Source organism: Ammospiza nelsoni, chromosome 14, assembly GCF_027579445.1.
Source record: "Ammospiza nelsoni isolate bAmmNel1 chromosome 14, bAmmNel1.pri, whole genome shotgun sequence".
Classification (NCBI taxonomy): domain Eukaryota; kingdom Metazoa; phylum Chordata; class Aves; order Passeriformes; family Passerellidae; genus Ammospiza; species Ammospiza nelsoni.
Genome location: NC_080646.1, coordinates 19,850,017 through 19,865,728, shown reverse-complemented (window position 1 = coordinate 19,865,728; position 15,712 = coordinate 19,850,017). Strand labels below are relative to the sequence as shown.

The window sequence follows — 15,712 nt, the reverse complement described above, 5'->3', positions numbered from 1 at the left end:
CATGAGAAAATTAGCAGTCATTTCACTGAGACAAAACTAGTAGTGCTGCCTTTGTCCAGACATTTTCTTCTCCTTTTTACCTATCTGAAATTATTTGAACTGATGCCAGACACAATATTTTGGCTGTCAGGACAAATTACATTGTTGCAGCATTCTGCAACATAAGGACATTAAAAAGCAAGCTTCTTGTGACTTCCTCTCTGCAAAACTTCTCAAAAGAACATAAAATAAACCACACAAAATTTTAGTGTGGAATACCTGATTTTTTGAACTATTTTTAGGTTTTCATAATAAAATAATTAGAAAAAATGTTGCTTCAGCAAGTTTTAAGAATCAATTTTAAATGCCTGGCTGCTTACATAAGTAATGGAATCATGAAACCAGTTCTTTGATGTCCTGTTCCACTTTGTTTATAACACAGCACACTCTAACTCCAGTCTCAGCTGTTGACAAGTCATACTTGTGGAATTCAGCCTTAGTGTAATCATTAAGGGAAAAGTTTAAAGTAAAATGTGCTAATTAATGTGGTTGTTATAAAGCTCTTAGAGAAATTATCAAAACTTGCTACATTCAAAAATGTCCTTCAGTATTTGGGGCTAGATCCTCTTCAATAAGTGACAAGAACTGCCCTCAGATTAGCCCAGTGCTTTCCTCGGGTAAAGAGCAGAAGAAAATCAGCCTCATCACTTATTGTTAGGACTAACAGTATTGAGATAATGAAAAAGGAGATAAATTTTTTAAAAATAATCTGCAAATAAAGAAATGCCCTGTTTTCTCAACACTAAAAATTACCTTCATCAGTATTCCCAGGGTTCTACAGCAAGGACTGAAAGCAAAAGCAACACTGGCAGCACTGATTAACCCCAGTTCCCAGGGAGCTTCAGTCCAGAGCAGAAAGGAGTTCCCCTGTGCCCTGAGATCAATCAGGGTGTTTGCTGTGCACTTCACACAAGAATGCCCATCCATGCCCACAGCTCTACTGCAGCAGCATTCTCACTATCACTGGCTACACGTGCCACTTTCATCCAAAGGGTACTGTTAAGACAATTACAACGGAAGCTTTTCTCTCTCATTACCTAATTCTGCCATGGACACAGTTGGAGAGGTCTCCCCATTTGTAAAAGAACAATAAGGGAAGAAGCCCGATGCTGGTGTGTAGTCACATATTGGTTCTGGTTTGATTCCATTAATATCAAGACCCGACTGATCTGGAGAAGGCTGTATGTCTAAGTAGAAGCTGCTAACTGCAGAGTCTGCTTTGCTACCTTCAGGGGTATGCCCATCAATGTAATTACTGAGGTCGTCATGTAGCTCTGTTAAGCCATTGGTGGTGATATTGTATGTTGGTGTGAGCGGCTCTGCCTCTCCGGGCTGCTGCTGGTGATCGCGCTGCTGCTGCTGCATTCGGTGTTTCTGCACCTCGGCGTACAGGCTGTCCCGCTGCTTCTTTGACATTCGACCAAACTTTACAGCTGAAACACAGACACACAAGAGATTACATCTCTACACATCCACCACTGCCTTTTCATTGTGAGGCTTTCAGTGTTACATGGAAGGATACAGCACAAACCCAAACCTGCAGGATGGACAGACCTAAGAACCACTTCTCAGTTACAGGTACACAGGTGCCTGCTCTTTAAAAGACTGTCTTGACATGCCACTGAAATGGACCATTAGAAGTCACTGGTTTAACTTAATTCATTAACTTTCCACTTCTGTGCTGGAAAGATTTTCTCTCATATGTGCATTGAGGTTGACAGATGCATCTCTTCAGCATTCAAACCCTACCTAGAAAAGCAGAAGCTAAACCAGAACACACTGGCCTGAGACAACTGTCCAGTTCCAACCAGCTGTACACTCATGCTGTGGAGTGACCCTAGAGTGTGGTGCCAACATGTGGGGGCTCTCTCACTGTATCAACAGCAAGCTTTACTGAGATTGGGACTAAAGCATGTGGGAAGAACCACCAAACCTGCCACCAAAGTGCCTCTGTGACAGGCAAAAATGCTTAGTAGATGAGTAATTGTTAAACCTGTGTGTCTGTGTGTGTGCACACAAGTGCATGCGTGCATCTCCACAGCATTACTACAACTTTGAGAAGCATTAGCTGAAAGCCAGCAGCAACTGGTTTGGGAATTTCCAGGGAATTCTCATGGATGCAGCGTGGGATTTCAAGGACCTGTATCTGCTGTAAAAGCTTCATCCTTAGAAAGGCAACTACTACCTTCAGCTTTTCTACAGGAAAACAAACATGTCGGGAAAAGTAGTCATTAATGATCAACTGTTTCAGGTTTTTAGTCTCATGGCCAATAAAAAAAAATAAAGACAATGTAATTCAAGAAGTAAACGTAATCTGGGAACAATCTCCTTGATAAGGCCTCATGCACCTAGAGTAATGTGTATGTATTTGTAGAACATGCAGCGCTGCTGTCACTGTGGCAGGGGAAAAGACTGAGTCAGATCTTCAGATGGGTGAGTGGTGGCAGCTCCCTTCCATCTGTGGGGGAGGCGTGCAAGGCTCAGCTGCAAAGCCAGTTCTGACTGAATTACATAAGCAACTCTTTGGCAGAGGCGGGCTTTCATCACTACTCAAGCTGCAATTTTGAGCTTAATATTTAACAGTGCTGGAACATCTTTTCTTCAGAATTCCATCTTTGAAAAAACACTGCATCATTTTTTTTCTTTGTATTTTTTCCATTATTCATTATACACATATTTAACTTCAGTTGATACTGTGAAGCAGTTCTGATCCGGACCCATGCACCAGGCAGCGCTACTTGCAACTACAGGAGGTCACTTAAGTTGGAATGAGTGTATAGAGAATATATCAATGAATATATGAATATATTAACATGAGAAAAACAAACTACATCTTCACGAAATGACCAGAGACAAAGCTCTTAAGTGAGAACTATAATAGGTAAGTAAGAAAAAAGACAACTCCAAGAACTTTGTATATGCCCTGATTTGTATATATTCGAGTCTACAGCAGCATCTAAAAACACATAGCATACGACATAGAAAAATATGAGGCAACATCTGAAACTCACTCGATGATCTCAGCTATCAATGCACAATTAGCATGTAACTGCTGGTTTTGGCTGCCCAGCCATGCCAGCAGCCCCCATGCCAGTATTTCACAGGCAGCCCCGAGGCAGCAGCGCTTACCATCCCGAGACATCCCCACAGCAAGGCATTTCTGTAAGCGACAGTGCTGGCAGCGGTTGCGGCTGGTGCGGTCGATCAGACAGTTCTTCTGCCGAGGACACGAGTACGTGGCATTGCTCTGCTGACTCCTCCTGAAAAAGCCCTGCCGTGCCATGGCAAAACACAAGTCAGGGAGCTGTCAACTGATGGAGCAAGTAAAGACTCTGAAGGATAGCAAGGATAGCATACTTAAAAGAAAAGAAGTTCAAGTGCTCTACAGTCAACTAAAGGAAGTTAAAACTAAAGGTTTTGTTGGTTTTTTTTCTCTCCTAGAAATAAACAAAAACCAGTAACTAGCAAGAAGCGGTTCATTAAAAAAGTGTTGTAACATGTAAAGGAATTACACTTTTTATTCACTGATTTTACATATCCCATATTACATATGGCAGACTAGCTCTTTTCAAATGAGATAAAACTAATTATAGACCTTGATTTCCTATCTTTCCTGGGTTGTCATAGTTCTCCAAAATAGGGAGGATTTAACAGCTACCACCCTGTTCTGCTCTCTGGAGTGACAGTGGCAGGCTCTGATGTTCAGCCTTGCCAGTGTGTGTGTGTGTTTAAAAATACACAGCACGATGCTGAACAGTTTCTCCTGCAAAGGACAATTTCTTAACATGCTTTTTAAAGATTCACAGAATCATTAAGATGGAAAAAGACCTCTAAGATCATCAAGCCCAAACGTCATCCCAGCACCACTGTGTTCACCACTAAACCTAAAGTGCCACATTCACACACCCTTTTGAACACTTCCAGGGATAGTGATTCCACCATTTCCATGGACAGTCTAATCCAATGCCTGCCCACCCTTTCAAATCTTCAACCTTTCAGTAAAGATTTTTTTTCCAAATATCCAACTGAAACTTGCCCTACCACAACATGAGGCCATCTTCTTTTGTCCTGTTGCTGGCTCCATGGGAGAGAAGCCTGACCCCCAACTGGCTCCATCTTCCTATCAAGGAGTTGTAGAAAGCAAGGTGGTCACACCTGAGCCTCCTCTTCACCAGATTAAATAACCTCAGCACCTTCAGCTGTTCCTTATCAGACTTAAAACCAGTAACAGACTTGTGCTCCAGACCCTTCCCCTGCTCTGCTGCCCCTCTCTGGACCCACACCAGCCCCTCAATGTCACTTGTCACGAGGGGCCCAAAACCAGACACAGCACCTGAGGTGCCTCACTAGTGCCCAGGACAGAGGCATGGTCACTGCACCGGTGCTGCTGTCACCTATTGCTGCTATTGTGAGAGTTAGTTTGATGCTGACAGCCCAAGTTTTGTTCAACTTTGTGCAGGATATAGATTCTTAAGGAGGGGAAAAGCTAAAGCACATTTTCTGTATGATCTCTTTCCTGAGTAAGCCCAGCTCCAAAGCAAGCTTGGAAGGTTACGCACAGCTACAACTTTATTGTCTCCTCCAGAGAGGTGCACGTCATTCACCACTCTGCAGCTGCTTGCTTTGAAGTCCATTTCATCCTTTTGCCACAGACTGCCCAAACACAAGCTGCTGTGTGTGTAATACCTACTTCACAAGGATTCTGCAAAGATGCAGTCATTCTAAAGAGGCATTTGAGAGCAGTGAGCACACTATTTTAGTTTTACGTTGCCACATAATGGATTAATTAACAGTGCTGCAAAGAAAATAGCTCCTTGGAAAGGCTGGGCACCTTTTAATTAAAGCTGGACTTTTACCAATTTGTTATTTACTCAAAGGTTTCATGCTGGAGTCCCTCAGCACATGCACAGATACTTGGTGAAGTAAACAAAGGAAGGACATCTGTATGACAAGTCTCAAGTAGCTCCTATCAAAGTGGCTGCAGACAGAAATATGGCAAAACACTGAGACAAAGCCCCTGCTCAATCTTAGCAGGAAGGCACCAGTCTTTGTTGGTTACACTCCTTTTATTAAAGCTTTACTAGGGAACATGGAATATTAAAAACCAAACAAACTGAAGATGCTCTCTTTAATCCTGTTTTCCTGTACATAATTTGTTACCCTTTTTTTCTGCTCTTTGTTTCTATATGACAGAACTTTCAACCACTTTTTTCATGTTTGTCAATAGGGAATTGTCACTGAGACTGAAAGTATTGCACATATTGAGCTCCAATTGAATGAATTTCACCCTATAATAATAATTCAACCTGAAATACCATGGAAATGTCTACCATTCCAACATCACAACTGATCCCTCCAGAGAAACCAACTCTTGGTAAGTACATTGATTCATTTCTAGTGCTGGGAGCACCATCAGTGGAGTCTGTCACTGCAGTGCAAGGACAAGCGTGTTCACCACTGAACTCCAAGTGCAATGCCATTCACCACAAAAACAGGATTAGGGATTGAGCTGACCAGTGACTGGTCAAGGTTGTGCATCAGTCCCTGAAAATTTCAGTTCTCCAAACACTCTTCCAGTTACACTGGATGACATGCTCACACATGAGCTGCATGAAACCCTCTGCCACCTCTGGGATTCTGCAAGTCAGCCTAAACAGCATGTGAAACCAACATGTCCCAATAACCTCAAGGATCCATATGTTTTCCTTTAGCTGAGATATATATATGTACACTGATTCTGAATTGCCACTTCGGCATATTTTGTTAAGAATACCCTTGTCAAACTGAATATTATTTTTAGTATTATAATGGAGAAAATACTGGCCTTTTTCCTTTTCCAGATTTTCCCTAGAGACACAGCTGCTCAATACATTTTAGTGTACAATATATCAGCTAAGTTACAGCTTGAAGCTAAATTTCCAGCAGAGCAGAAATGCCTGAACCCAGGCCTTTAAAAGCACTTGCACTTTACAAACCAGAGATACAGTAAATTGCTTTTAAAAACAAACCCAAGAAAACATCAGCACTAGGTAAAAGAAAGAAGAAAGCTTGCCACAAACTTCAAAAGCTAATCTAAACTTGTGCAGAGCTCAGAAACACAGGTATCTGACATGTGGGAGTGAATTGACAAAGAAGGTCAAGTGAGGATTTTTGTTCTATGGTGCTGTCATTTACTTGTGAGTTATGTAAGCTTTTGGTGGTCCTTGGGCTTTCTCATCACTGTAAGACACGTGGGGAAGCCCCTATTACAGGAGCCTTCTGTAAGTACCTACAGTTTCTTTCTAGGCTTTTTCTCTCCTTTATTAAAAGGAGAACACTCTATTCTGTTGTTCTAGTCCCTCTCTTTGCCAGAGGCACAGAGCTGGCTACAATTTTTCCACCAGGAAGGAGGAGGTGGATGCATCCTTGGTACACGTGTATAGGTTCAAGCCTTATGCAAGCCAGCCCAGGCCACATGCTTTGTGTTGCGTGCGTGTTTACAACCATCACTCGTGTGACCCACTGGGCCAGGCAGAGGCACCCCTCCTGACCAGCACAGACACAGCACAGACACAAGCTGGTGCTGCACGGCAGCAGCCCCGGTGTCAGAGCACTCTGGCACCCCGGGCCATGTCTCAGCCCCTCCTGATGGCAGCACTGAGATCCAGCCCCAGCACTGAGCTCTGCACATTCCCTGTTCCTCCTGCAGATGGATCCACCTGGTGCCAGAAGAGCAGAGCAGTAACAAGCCACAGCTTGGTCCCTGTGTTTCAGACTCCTATTTTCACCAACACAGCCTATGGGTGTTCGTTCATTGCCACAAAATCAGGTTTGGGGAAAAAAAGAGCACAGGAACTTCTCATCTGTAAGTCAGTTGGAATAACAACTTGTTAAAAAAGGACTTTGAAATGTAAATAGCAGTTTTTGCAAAGTCTGTTACTGGTGTCAGTGGCTCCTGTGCAGACGCTGGGCTCTGAGCTGGCTCCTGAGCCACTTGCGCCTCCCGGGGGTCCCCAATGGCACCGCTCGCGCTCCCCCTGCACCGCGCACGGCTGAAACACTGAGCTCATGTTTGGTCTTTTGACAAATTGTCATTTAATGAATTGATTCCTACAGTTCATTAACATACCCACTTCCACTTCTGTATACACATATGTCTTAATTAGCTGCTCATTGGCTGTTTAATTACAAGAAAACAGCTGACAGCTGCCTTGCTGCATCCTAATGGCAGACGTTTTGGAATGACTGTATGTGAGCCTGTGACAACAAAGGCTTATTCATAATCCCATGATTTATGGCTAATACTTAAAGACTTCCACGTATCATTAAGTTTTGCAATATTCTGAGCAATTAACAATTAGTTGGGGGGGGGAGTAATTATTTTGCTGTTTTCTAAAGCAAACCAACACAAATTTTCTTCAAAGAAACATTAGAAAAATACACTCTAATACAAAAGACAGTCAAACATTCAAATTGGATTTTTAACCCTTTTATGACCACCAGCACATATTTTAGTTGTTAAGGTAGGAGAGTGCTCTGACAATATTGTTTAATAAACTGTGTTAATAAAGACAAAGTCACAGTGTCACTGAAAACAGCAAAACCATTCAGCTTTTCATCAGTAATAAAGACAGGGTGAGCTTGTGTTTGTCAACAAATGAAAGCAAGACGGGCAGGGACAGCACACCACAACAAGATCATCTGAGGTCTTGAAAGACACAAGAGACAAAAGCCAGTACTGATAAACCTTCTGATAAGCATGTGAAACGCCCAGAAATGCCCTGCATGAGGGGCCTTGTTAGACCAGCTACAGGCAGTCAGGTAAAGAGAGGGATTGCTACTGCACTGGTGGGTCAGCTGGGCATGAACTATTGATAGCAAAACCCAGTAACTGCATCTGCAAATTAAATTATATAGTTCATTGTATAACCATGTGGAACTGAATTCAACTCCCAGCTAGGAGAACATGGATGTGTACAAACCAGTTTCCTTTCCCTTCCTACAGCATAAAAGGTTGTTAATGGGTTCCCACAACTAATGGCTGAGTGAAGTGCTCCATACAGATACCATTCTTTTCAGCAGTGCTCCTGCAACTACCCTCTCTTAAAAATTTATTTTATTTGTAATAAGCCACAGAAGACTTCCAAGATAAAGTGTAAAATACAGCCTGGCTAAAACCTCAAATTTTCAGTTAAGGGGGACATGATGAAGGGGTGTTAAATTTTCCTTTTTTAAAGGCAGATTCAAATTGAGCTGAATAGGCTGAGGGGTCGGCAGCACTCAATGCCTTTGCAAAACACTGCCACCAACTTCCTAAGAACAGCCAGCAACATCACAGCAAGGCAGGAAATGAAAACTTCCCAAGAAACACTAAGGGGGTTTATACAAATCTTCAAGTCTAGTTATGTGAAATGCAGTGTAACAACTCAACCTGGTCAGAACACTTTCAAGTCTGTGAAATGCAATGGCTGCAAAGCAGCAGAGGAGCAACAGGACCAGCAAAAGTCAATCTGACAAGAGCTGGTCAGTGATTTCATCCCTGATACAGACTAGGTTTTGAATAAACTGTATTCCTGCTGTTTATCAGTATTTCCAGAGTAACATTTAAGTTAACATTAGGATTAAGTAACATTAAAGTTCACACCAAACTGGAATGAAACCAGTCCAAGCTGAAACACCCCACTTTGCTGTGGCTGTTGCTGCCTGTAGATCATTCCTGACAGGCCTGGCTTGAGGGCAGCAGCACAGCTGTTCCCTCCTGACAGCCACAGCCCTGCTCCTGCCATCTGATGCACGTGGGTGGCTTTGTGGCACCTGTGCAGAACCTCCCTGACTTCTCTGGGACTGGGCATGGGCTGCAGGAGCCAAGGCACAGCACTGGCAATGAGCTCTTTGCAGCCAGGCACTTTTTACAAAGGAAGCTTTAGCACAACATGAAGAGCAACATAAGCATGCTCAAACCTGCAGCAGTCACAGCCACAGAAAAGCTGGGAAAAGAAAGCCATACCAATCCACACCTGGCTGCTTTGGCAGGAGCCAAGCTATGCCAACCTCTTCACCAGCCAAAATAGTTCTGTTGGGTGAGACTTTGTTGACAGTACTGTGGAAGAGTGTAGCACAAGAATCCAGAGAATCCAGAATCCACAGCAGGTCATTTTATGCTGCCTAGGCCATGGTCATGTAAACTCCTCCTGTGACTTGTGCCCAGCAGCAGTACCCCAGTCTGCCAGCCTGGGCTCTGGCATTAAAGAGGACTGAGCTTCTCAAAGGAAGGTAACTTGGTTAACCAAGTATTAATTGGCTTTAAAATTCTGTCTGAAACTGTATGACTACAAAACTTCACTGTGCTCCTTTAAGAGAAGGAGAAAATGCATAAATTTTACTCTTAATTCTCACCTTCTGCCTTCAAGGTTCAGAGGGGTTTCAGTGTGCTGAGCACCCCTGCCTGTTTGCCCTCCCTTTGCCCTTGTCACCAGCTGACCATTCTGGTGGAATCCTCAGAAGAGAGGATTGCACAGAGCTCCAACAGAACTTGATTTATAGAGCACTTGAAGGAAAATTCTTTGTTCTAAAGCACAGTATAGTGCACATACATTCTCACTCAGCGCATGAAGATGAAGGAAGGAAAACACAGCTGGCAGCTTCCCTGTCCTGGGCTCCTGCTCTGCAAGGAGCCCCATGTGGGGAGGCCCAGCCAAGCACCAGCACCTCGTTAACCCTGCTGTGTCTGCACTCAGGTTTGGGTGCCATGGATCTCTCTCCCAGTACTCTGCTCCCAGACCATCTAAAGATTAAAGAGCTCTCAGAACCTGAACACAACTTGATCCTTGAGCAGAATTCTCACAACAAATGTCTGCACTTCCCACAGCTGAAATCTCACAAAGACTGCTTAACAACATAAACCTGGAAAAAGCCACCACTTTGTTATCAATGCATTTTTAGTACATTTCTTGTATTTTCCATAGTAACAGCAGGCAGAAAGGGCAGAAGGTGCTGTTCCCATATCATTCCAAGATTCTTAATTTAGCTTTTTTTCCTTCATTGTTACCAATACTTCCATAAGACTGAGAGGATGTGTTAATGAAAACACAAAAATCTTCCTGGGAAAAACACAAAAGAGAACTTCATAATGTGAATGCAAGGAAGTTACTTTTTGAAGATGGGTTGTGGTATCAAGCAGGTCAGGAGAGTAGACTAAAAACTATTATCATCATCAATTCTTCACACCTCAAGTATAGATTAAGAGGAGAAAACTTATCAGCGTGGGATTGCAACATTGATCCATGAAGAGAAGAACAAGCCAGAGCATGCTGTGCACACTGTGTCACCCCAAGCCAGCGCTGTGCTTCTGCACTAGGGATCAAAAGGAGGGATCAGCTTCACTCCTGCCTGCTGCTGGCACTGTCCAGTTTAATTCCTGCTTGTAACAGACACACTGAACAAAACAGAAATGCTTCTAGTGCAATCCTTGTTCCCTTGATTCACCAAAGGTACAACTCCAGGAAAAACTTTAAAGCCTAAACCTTGCACAGCAGTGACTGCCCTGCAAGGAGCAGGCAGTGGTCTCAGCAAGACCTGAGCATGCTGAGCACCAGGAGCACGTGCTGCTGTGAAACATCTCCCCTGCCAAACACAAGAGATCTGTACCTGCAGCAGAGGGCAAAAGAAAACAGAGGGGAGAGCTCTCCCCTATTTCAGCAGAGCTTCATCGCAATTTACAGAGCAAAACCACACAGGGAGATTCAAAAAAGCCAGACTTGTCCTCCCTCAGCTGAATGCACTGAATGCTCTTGGTGCTGTGCTTGAGCAGATCATCTCTGTGCCTCTTCTGTTTATGCAGAGAGAGACAATGCACAGCACACCCAGCACAACTGTGTGATTTGGAGGAATGTCCTAAAATCTGCAGCAGTGTAATGGTGTGCGTGTCATGGAAACATCCTATTTAAGGTCCAAATAAAACCTGTACTTCAGAATCCCCAACTATTTTATATTGAACTTAGGAGCAATGCTTGCTCTTTAAAAAAAGAAGGAAAAGTATCACTATCAAAAGGCTAAATGCTTCTTTTTAGACTTAATATTTTAGAAGCTTACCTTGCAGCCTTCACACGTAATGACACCATAATGGATTCCTGATGATTTGTCTCCACAGATCTTGCATGGAATAATTTCAATTTGAGCTGCAACAGAAGCACGCAACCAGTTAATTACATTTTCTTTTAAACACCTTATAAAAGCATTCCCTGATCAGCATTTGTACAGTGAAAACTAATAACCTGCTAAACATTATACTGCATTAACTATTCATTGCTGAACTGCAAGGATCCCCTAGAGCTTTGGACTAAATTATGGCTGCTCGTTATATAATAGCTTTTGGGTTATTAAAATGGGTCATTTGAGAAGGTGTTTAAGAACCCACAAGAAGGCTGGAATCAGCATTTCAAAGCCAAAAAGAACAGGAGAGTTCACATTATGGCCAAAGAGCTAAGATGACACCAGAAAGGTTTCTTCCAAGTGTATTCATCCAAGACCATAGCAGGTAATGTTAATGCTTGTCCTGCCTGGAAGCAAATGCACCACGTCCACCACAGCCACCAACACCCACCCAGCCCACACGAGGGGCCAACGCTAAAGAGAAGTTACAAGGTGAGAGCAACCCCATTTTGCATGTCCAAAACTTGCCTATCTGAATGGAAAGGGAATTGGTTCCTATTGTGTGTTATCTACCACAGAACAAACAAGGCAGGAAAACACAGCAGCACTCAGTTTACTGAAACCAGAGGAGCTGGCACAGTCTGGAAAATGCCATTCATTTATAGGCATGAAAGCCCTGATAAATGTAGTTTCATACATATAAACCCACCCACTGAACTCAGTTTGGTGTGTGACCAGCTCTAAATGCAGCACCTTCCCATGAGAATACACAGGCCCAAGAAGGGACTCCTGCCTGCTCAGGGACAGCCCTCACTGCCTGTGGCTGCAGCTGTTCTGCTGGCAGCTTTGGGCAGGCCGTGCACAGGCAGTGCTGCAGTGACCAACAGCAGCAGGGCACGCTCACACCTTGTGCTGGGGGTGCCCACAAACACCAGCACACACGGCTGGGTGACTGAAATCCCAGGAGAGCCCTGCTCTGGCACACCGTGTCAGGATGAAGCGGCACCAGTGCTCTGGACAGGGCCTAGCTGGAACAGTGCAGCTCTGGCTGTGTCTGTAACTGTGACAGACTAACAAGTGCTGTTCGCCTCCTTGAGGAGCCCAAACCCATTCACAAGCTGCCTGACTGCTTAACAGAGCTCCTCTTTCATCCAATTTACAGCTCTCTAGTCTGTGACAACACACGAAATCACATCTAATACTGCTGTCTTACAGTGCATTGGCCTAATTTCAGTTCTACTCTGCTCTCAAAAGGTCATGTCCACGCTAAAAACATTGCATTCTGCATGCCACTGAATCCCTAACTGGATGCTTATTATTAATCAAGAGTCATCTTGATTACTAACAGCAGTGCTACTGTGTGCTCCATTCCACTGCAGCACGGCACAGCTCAGGATCTGGCCCAAAGCACAAGATCATTATAAAGCAGAAGCCTAGAGGACTTGCAGCACAGCACCAACTGTGCGAAAATATGCCCCCAAAATATTCTCCAGGTGACACCAAAAACAACAACGTGGCAGCTGAGCAGCCCCAAATGGGAGCTGTTTGCTCCCCCACTCTGCTGGGGAAGGCTCCAGGGCTTTGGCCAGGAAGGTATCAGCAGCGTTCCAAGCAGCCCCACACAGCAGGACACCACTGGTATCGGCTTCCATCACAAGAACCTTGGCATCCCTGACCTTCCAACCCCTCCATCCCCGCAGCAATAAAACAACAGGCTGAAATTAAGAGGTCTGTTTAGGACACTTAAGGAAGGAAATGCCTCTTCCCCAAAAATGGTTTTAATTTCACTTTGCTTTCAGCTAACACATTAAACACAATGGAGCAGGAAGTGAACTAATAAAAGGGAAAAAACAACACGTGTGCTGTTTCATTAATGGGCTACATTAATTATTACTGGAGCCTCCTGTGTTTATGAGCTTGTGGCAGAAAGGCTGGCATAACCCCCTCCCTTCACATCAACAAACTGGAGAACAGACTGGAACTCACAGAAACTCAGAATTTGTACCATGTGCAGTTCAAATTCAGAGAGCAATCCTGTGGGCAAATTCCAGAATAGCTCTCCCAAATCCCAGTTGTGCCTTTCCAACACATGATTCTTTTTCTCCTGTGCTGCAGTGAATCAGCAGCCTGCTGCAGCTCCTTGGACAGGGCAGTGACAAGGCTTATCTCCACAGCTACATGGCAATGTATTTTTTACATTTCACTTTTATATCCATAATTACTGCCTTATTTTGAATAGGTATGATATAATTGGATCTAGTTTATCTACAATCTCCAGCATGTTAGTTAAATCACCCATGAAGCCTGTCTATGCAATCCCTATTTCTTAAGCAACAGGACATTTGCAGAGCGTTTCTGAAGGAATGTAACATGCCTTCAAAGTGATGGCCTAAAGCTAGGTTAGTAATAGTCTAAAAGGTGCCATAATTAGTCCCAAATGCATTTTCCAGGGTGCTTTACTGGTAAAAGAGAATCTCCACAGATTCACAGGCTCCAGCTGTGCCAGCAATTGCCCAACATCATTTTTATGAGCTCTGGCACCAAATCAGGTGTAGTTTTAGAATTCCTGATTTCCTCAAATTTACATCTTCAAGGTACTTACTTTCAATTAGGCACACAGCATTTAAAACTGCAGCTCAGTGCTGCACTCAGGGATGCAGGACAAGGGGATGGATCTCAGAGCACAGATCGCTGGGGACTGCCACAACCAATTGTGGTACAAATGAATGCACGGCGAGATCAGATCAATTACTGCTCCACGTGGTGCCTGTGCAAATCAACTCATTGAAATGGAACCCCTGTCGCAGGTTCATACACTTCCCATGCAGCATGAAAGGACTTCAGATACTTTAAACTTACTAAATGCAAATTGCCTGTGCCAAGATTATGCATTTTTTCTTACAAGGGTGAAAATATTTTCCCCACTTTTAACTTTGACATGCAAATATGTACTTGCTAAAACCTTGTTCTTATGCAAACAAGGCAGGTGGGAAATATTTTTACATGTCAAGAATATGTTCCGACTTGGTTTCTCACATTCCCAGAGTTACTTAAAGCTTCCTACTGTGCTCAAATTAATTGTACCTGTTCTCTGCTTACATTTATTTATATGGTATATTTTTCAAGATTACATAAAATACTCTAATTCATGCTTTAGACTAGAATTAGCCTAAATTACAGTTTACAATTTCTGTCTCCTGGGGTGGTGCTCAGGCTGATTCAGGCTGGTTCATGCATGAGCAAATTATTTCTTAAATATGAACTGCTGAAAAAAATAAACTCTTGTGGTTGCTTAGGAACTGCCACAGATACCCAGGTGACAGATGTAGTTTGTACTCCCAGATTAAAGGCCTAAGACTCTTTCACACCCTGAAATAACAGTGCTCCACAATCCTACCAAGGCTGTCCTGTCTCAAAGGCAGCAAAGAGGAGGAATAAAAGCCCAAACAAACCACCAAGAGCAACAAATGGAAGCTGGAGCACGAGACCCACCACCACACAAGATGCTCTGAAATGGCTCCTGAGAGAAAGAAGGGACCTTGCAAGGGCTGGAGGCAGCAATCCCTACAAACTGATGTCAAGCAAGCTCATTCCACAGCACAGGAGATGCTCCTCTGGCACCCACCAGCACTCCCGGTTCATGTGCCTTCCCTGGAGCTGTTCCTGTCTCCAGGCTGCCTGCAATGTCAGATCAGCTTCCAGAAATGGAGTGTGGACCCTGATGCGCTCAGAATCAGACTGAACAGGAACTTGAGCCCAAGGATTACAGGGAAAAAAACAGCCACTGTTTTTCCCCCTGAACATTTATTCTTCCTCCCTCCACTCTGTCTTCAGACAGCAACTGTGTGAGGCAGCTCTGGTATGCTCAAATAACACCACAGCCTCCACCTAATTCCTAGGGAACATGCCAGTGGGACTCCATGACATCTCCTGCTGGAACAGCAGAATGTGCCTCGTTCCCTCCTGCTCCAGGGGACTTTGCTCCCAAACCTGGAACAGTTTCATTGGGCTTGCCTGCCTGTTCCAAGTTCCCTCCCCCAACCAAATCCCCCAGACAGCCTCGCCCATTTTATTAATTCCCACATCACGAAATGTTGCTTTATTCCTTGTCCAGTTTTTCCAGTAGAGAAGCAAGAAAATCTAATTCTGTATCTGTAAGGGAATGCACTGTACAACTCATCATAATCTTTGACTTCTCTCTTCCTAACTCACTGGGGCAGACAGATCAGGGCAGGAGCCTGTAGAGCCAAGCAAAGCACAGCTCACCTTTCCCCCCAGCTCTGTCACTTAAACAGAAACACACAGAGCCTCAGCGTGTTACCAGATCACTTGGAAGAACACAGAGAGAAAAATTGTTTTCCAAAGACAGAAGTTTTTTCCTCCCCATTAACATTTGTAAATAAAATGCTTGTTTCAATTTTACAATTATTGTAAAATAATGGTCTTGGGGTAGAAAAACGGATTTTTCCTTTTCTCCTTCTGCTTTCACACTTGTTTTAAAATTGTACATGCACACAGTTAATAATTTTTCCCAATTCTCGAC

General features: G+C 43.7%; 1 protein-coding gene across 1 annotated transcript in view; it reads right to left on the bottom strand.

Annotated features, from left to right (window-relative positions):
* The window catches only part of RORA (RAR related orphan receptor A), a 359,957-nt gene that overhangs the window by 18,401 nt on the left and 325,844 nt on the right, over positions 1–15,712 (bottom strand). Inside the window, exons 3-5 of the mRNA XM_059481909.1 lie at positions 11,110–11,195; positions 3,169–3,310; positions 1,077–1,472 (exon numbers count right to left, since the gene is read on the bottom strand). Coding sequence (XP_059337892.1) covers positions 1,077–1,472; positions 3,169–3,310; positions 11,110–11,195 — 624 coding nt within the window. The remainder of the gene's footprint in view (positions 1–1,076; positions 1,473–3,168; positions 3,311–11,109; positions 11,196–15,712) is intronic.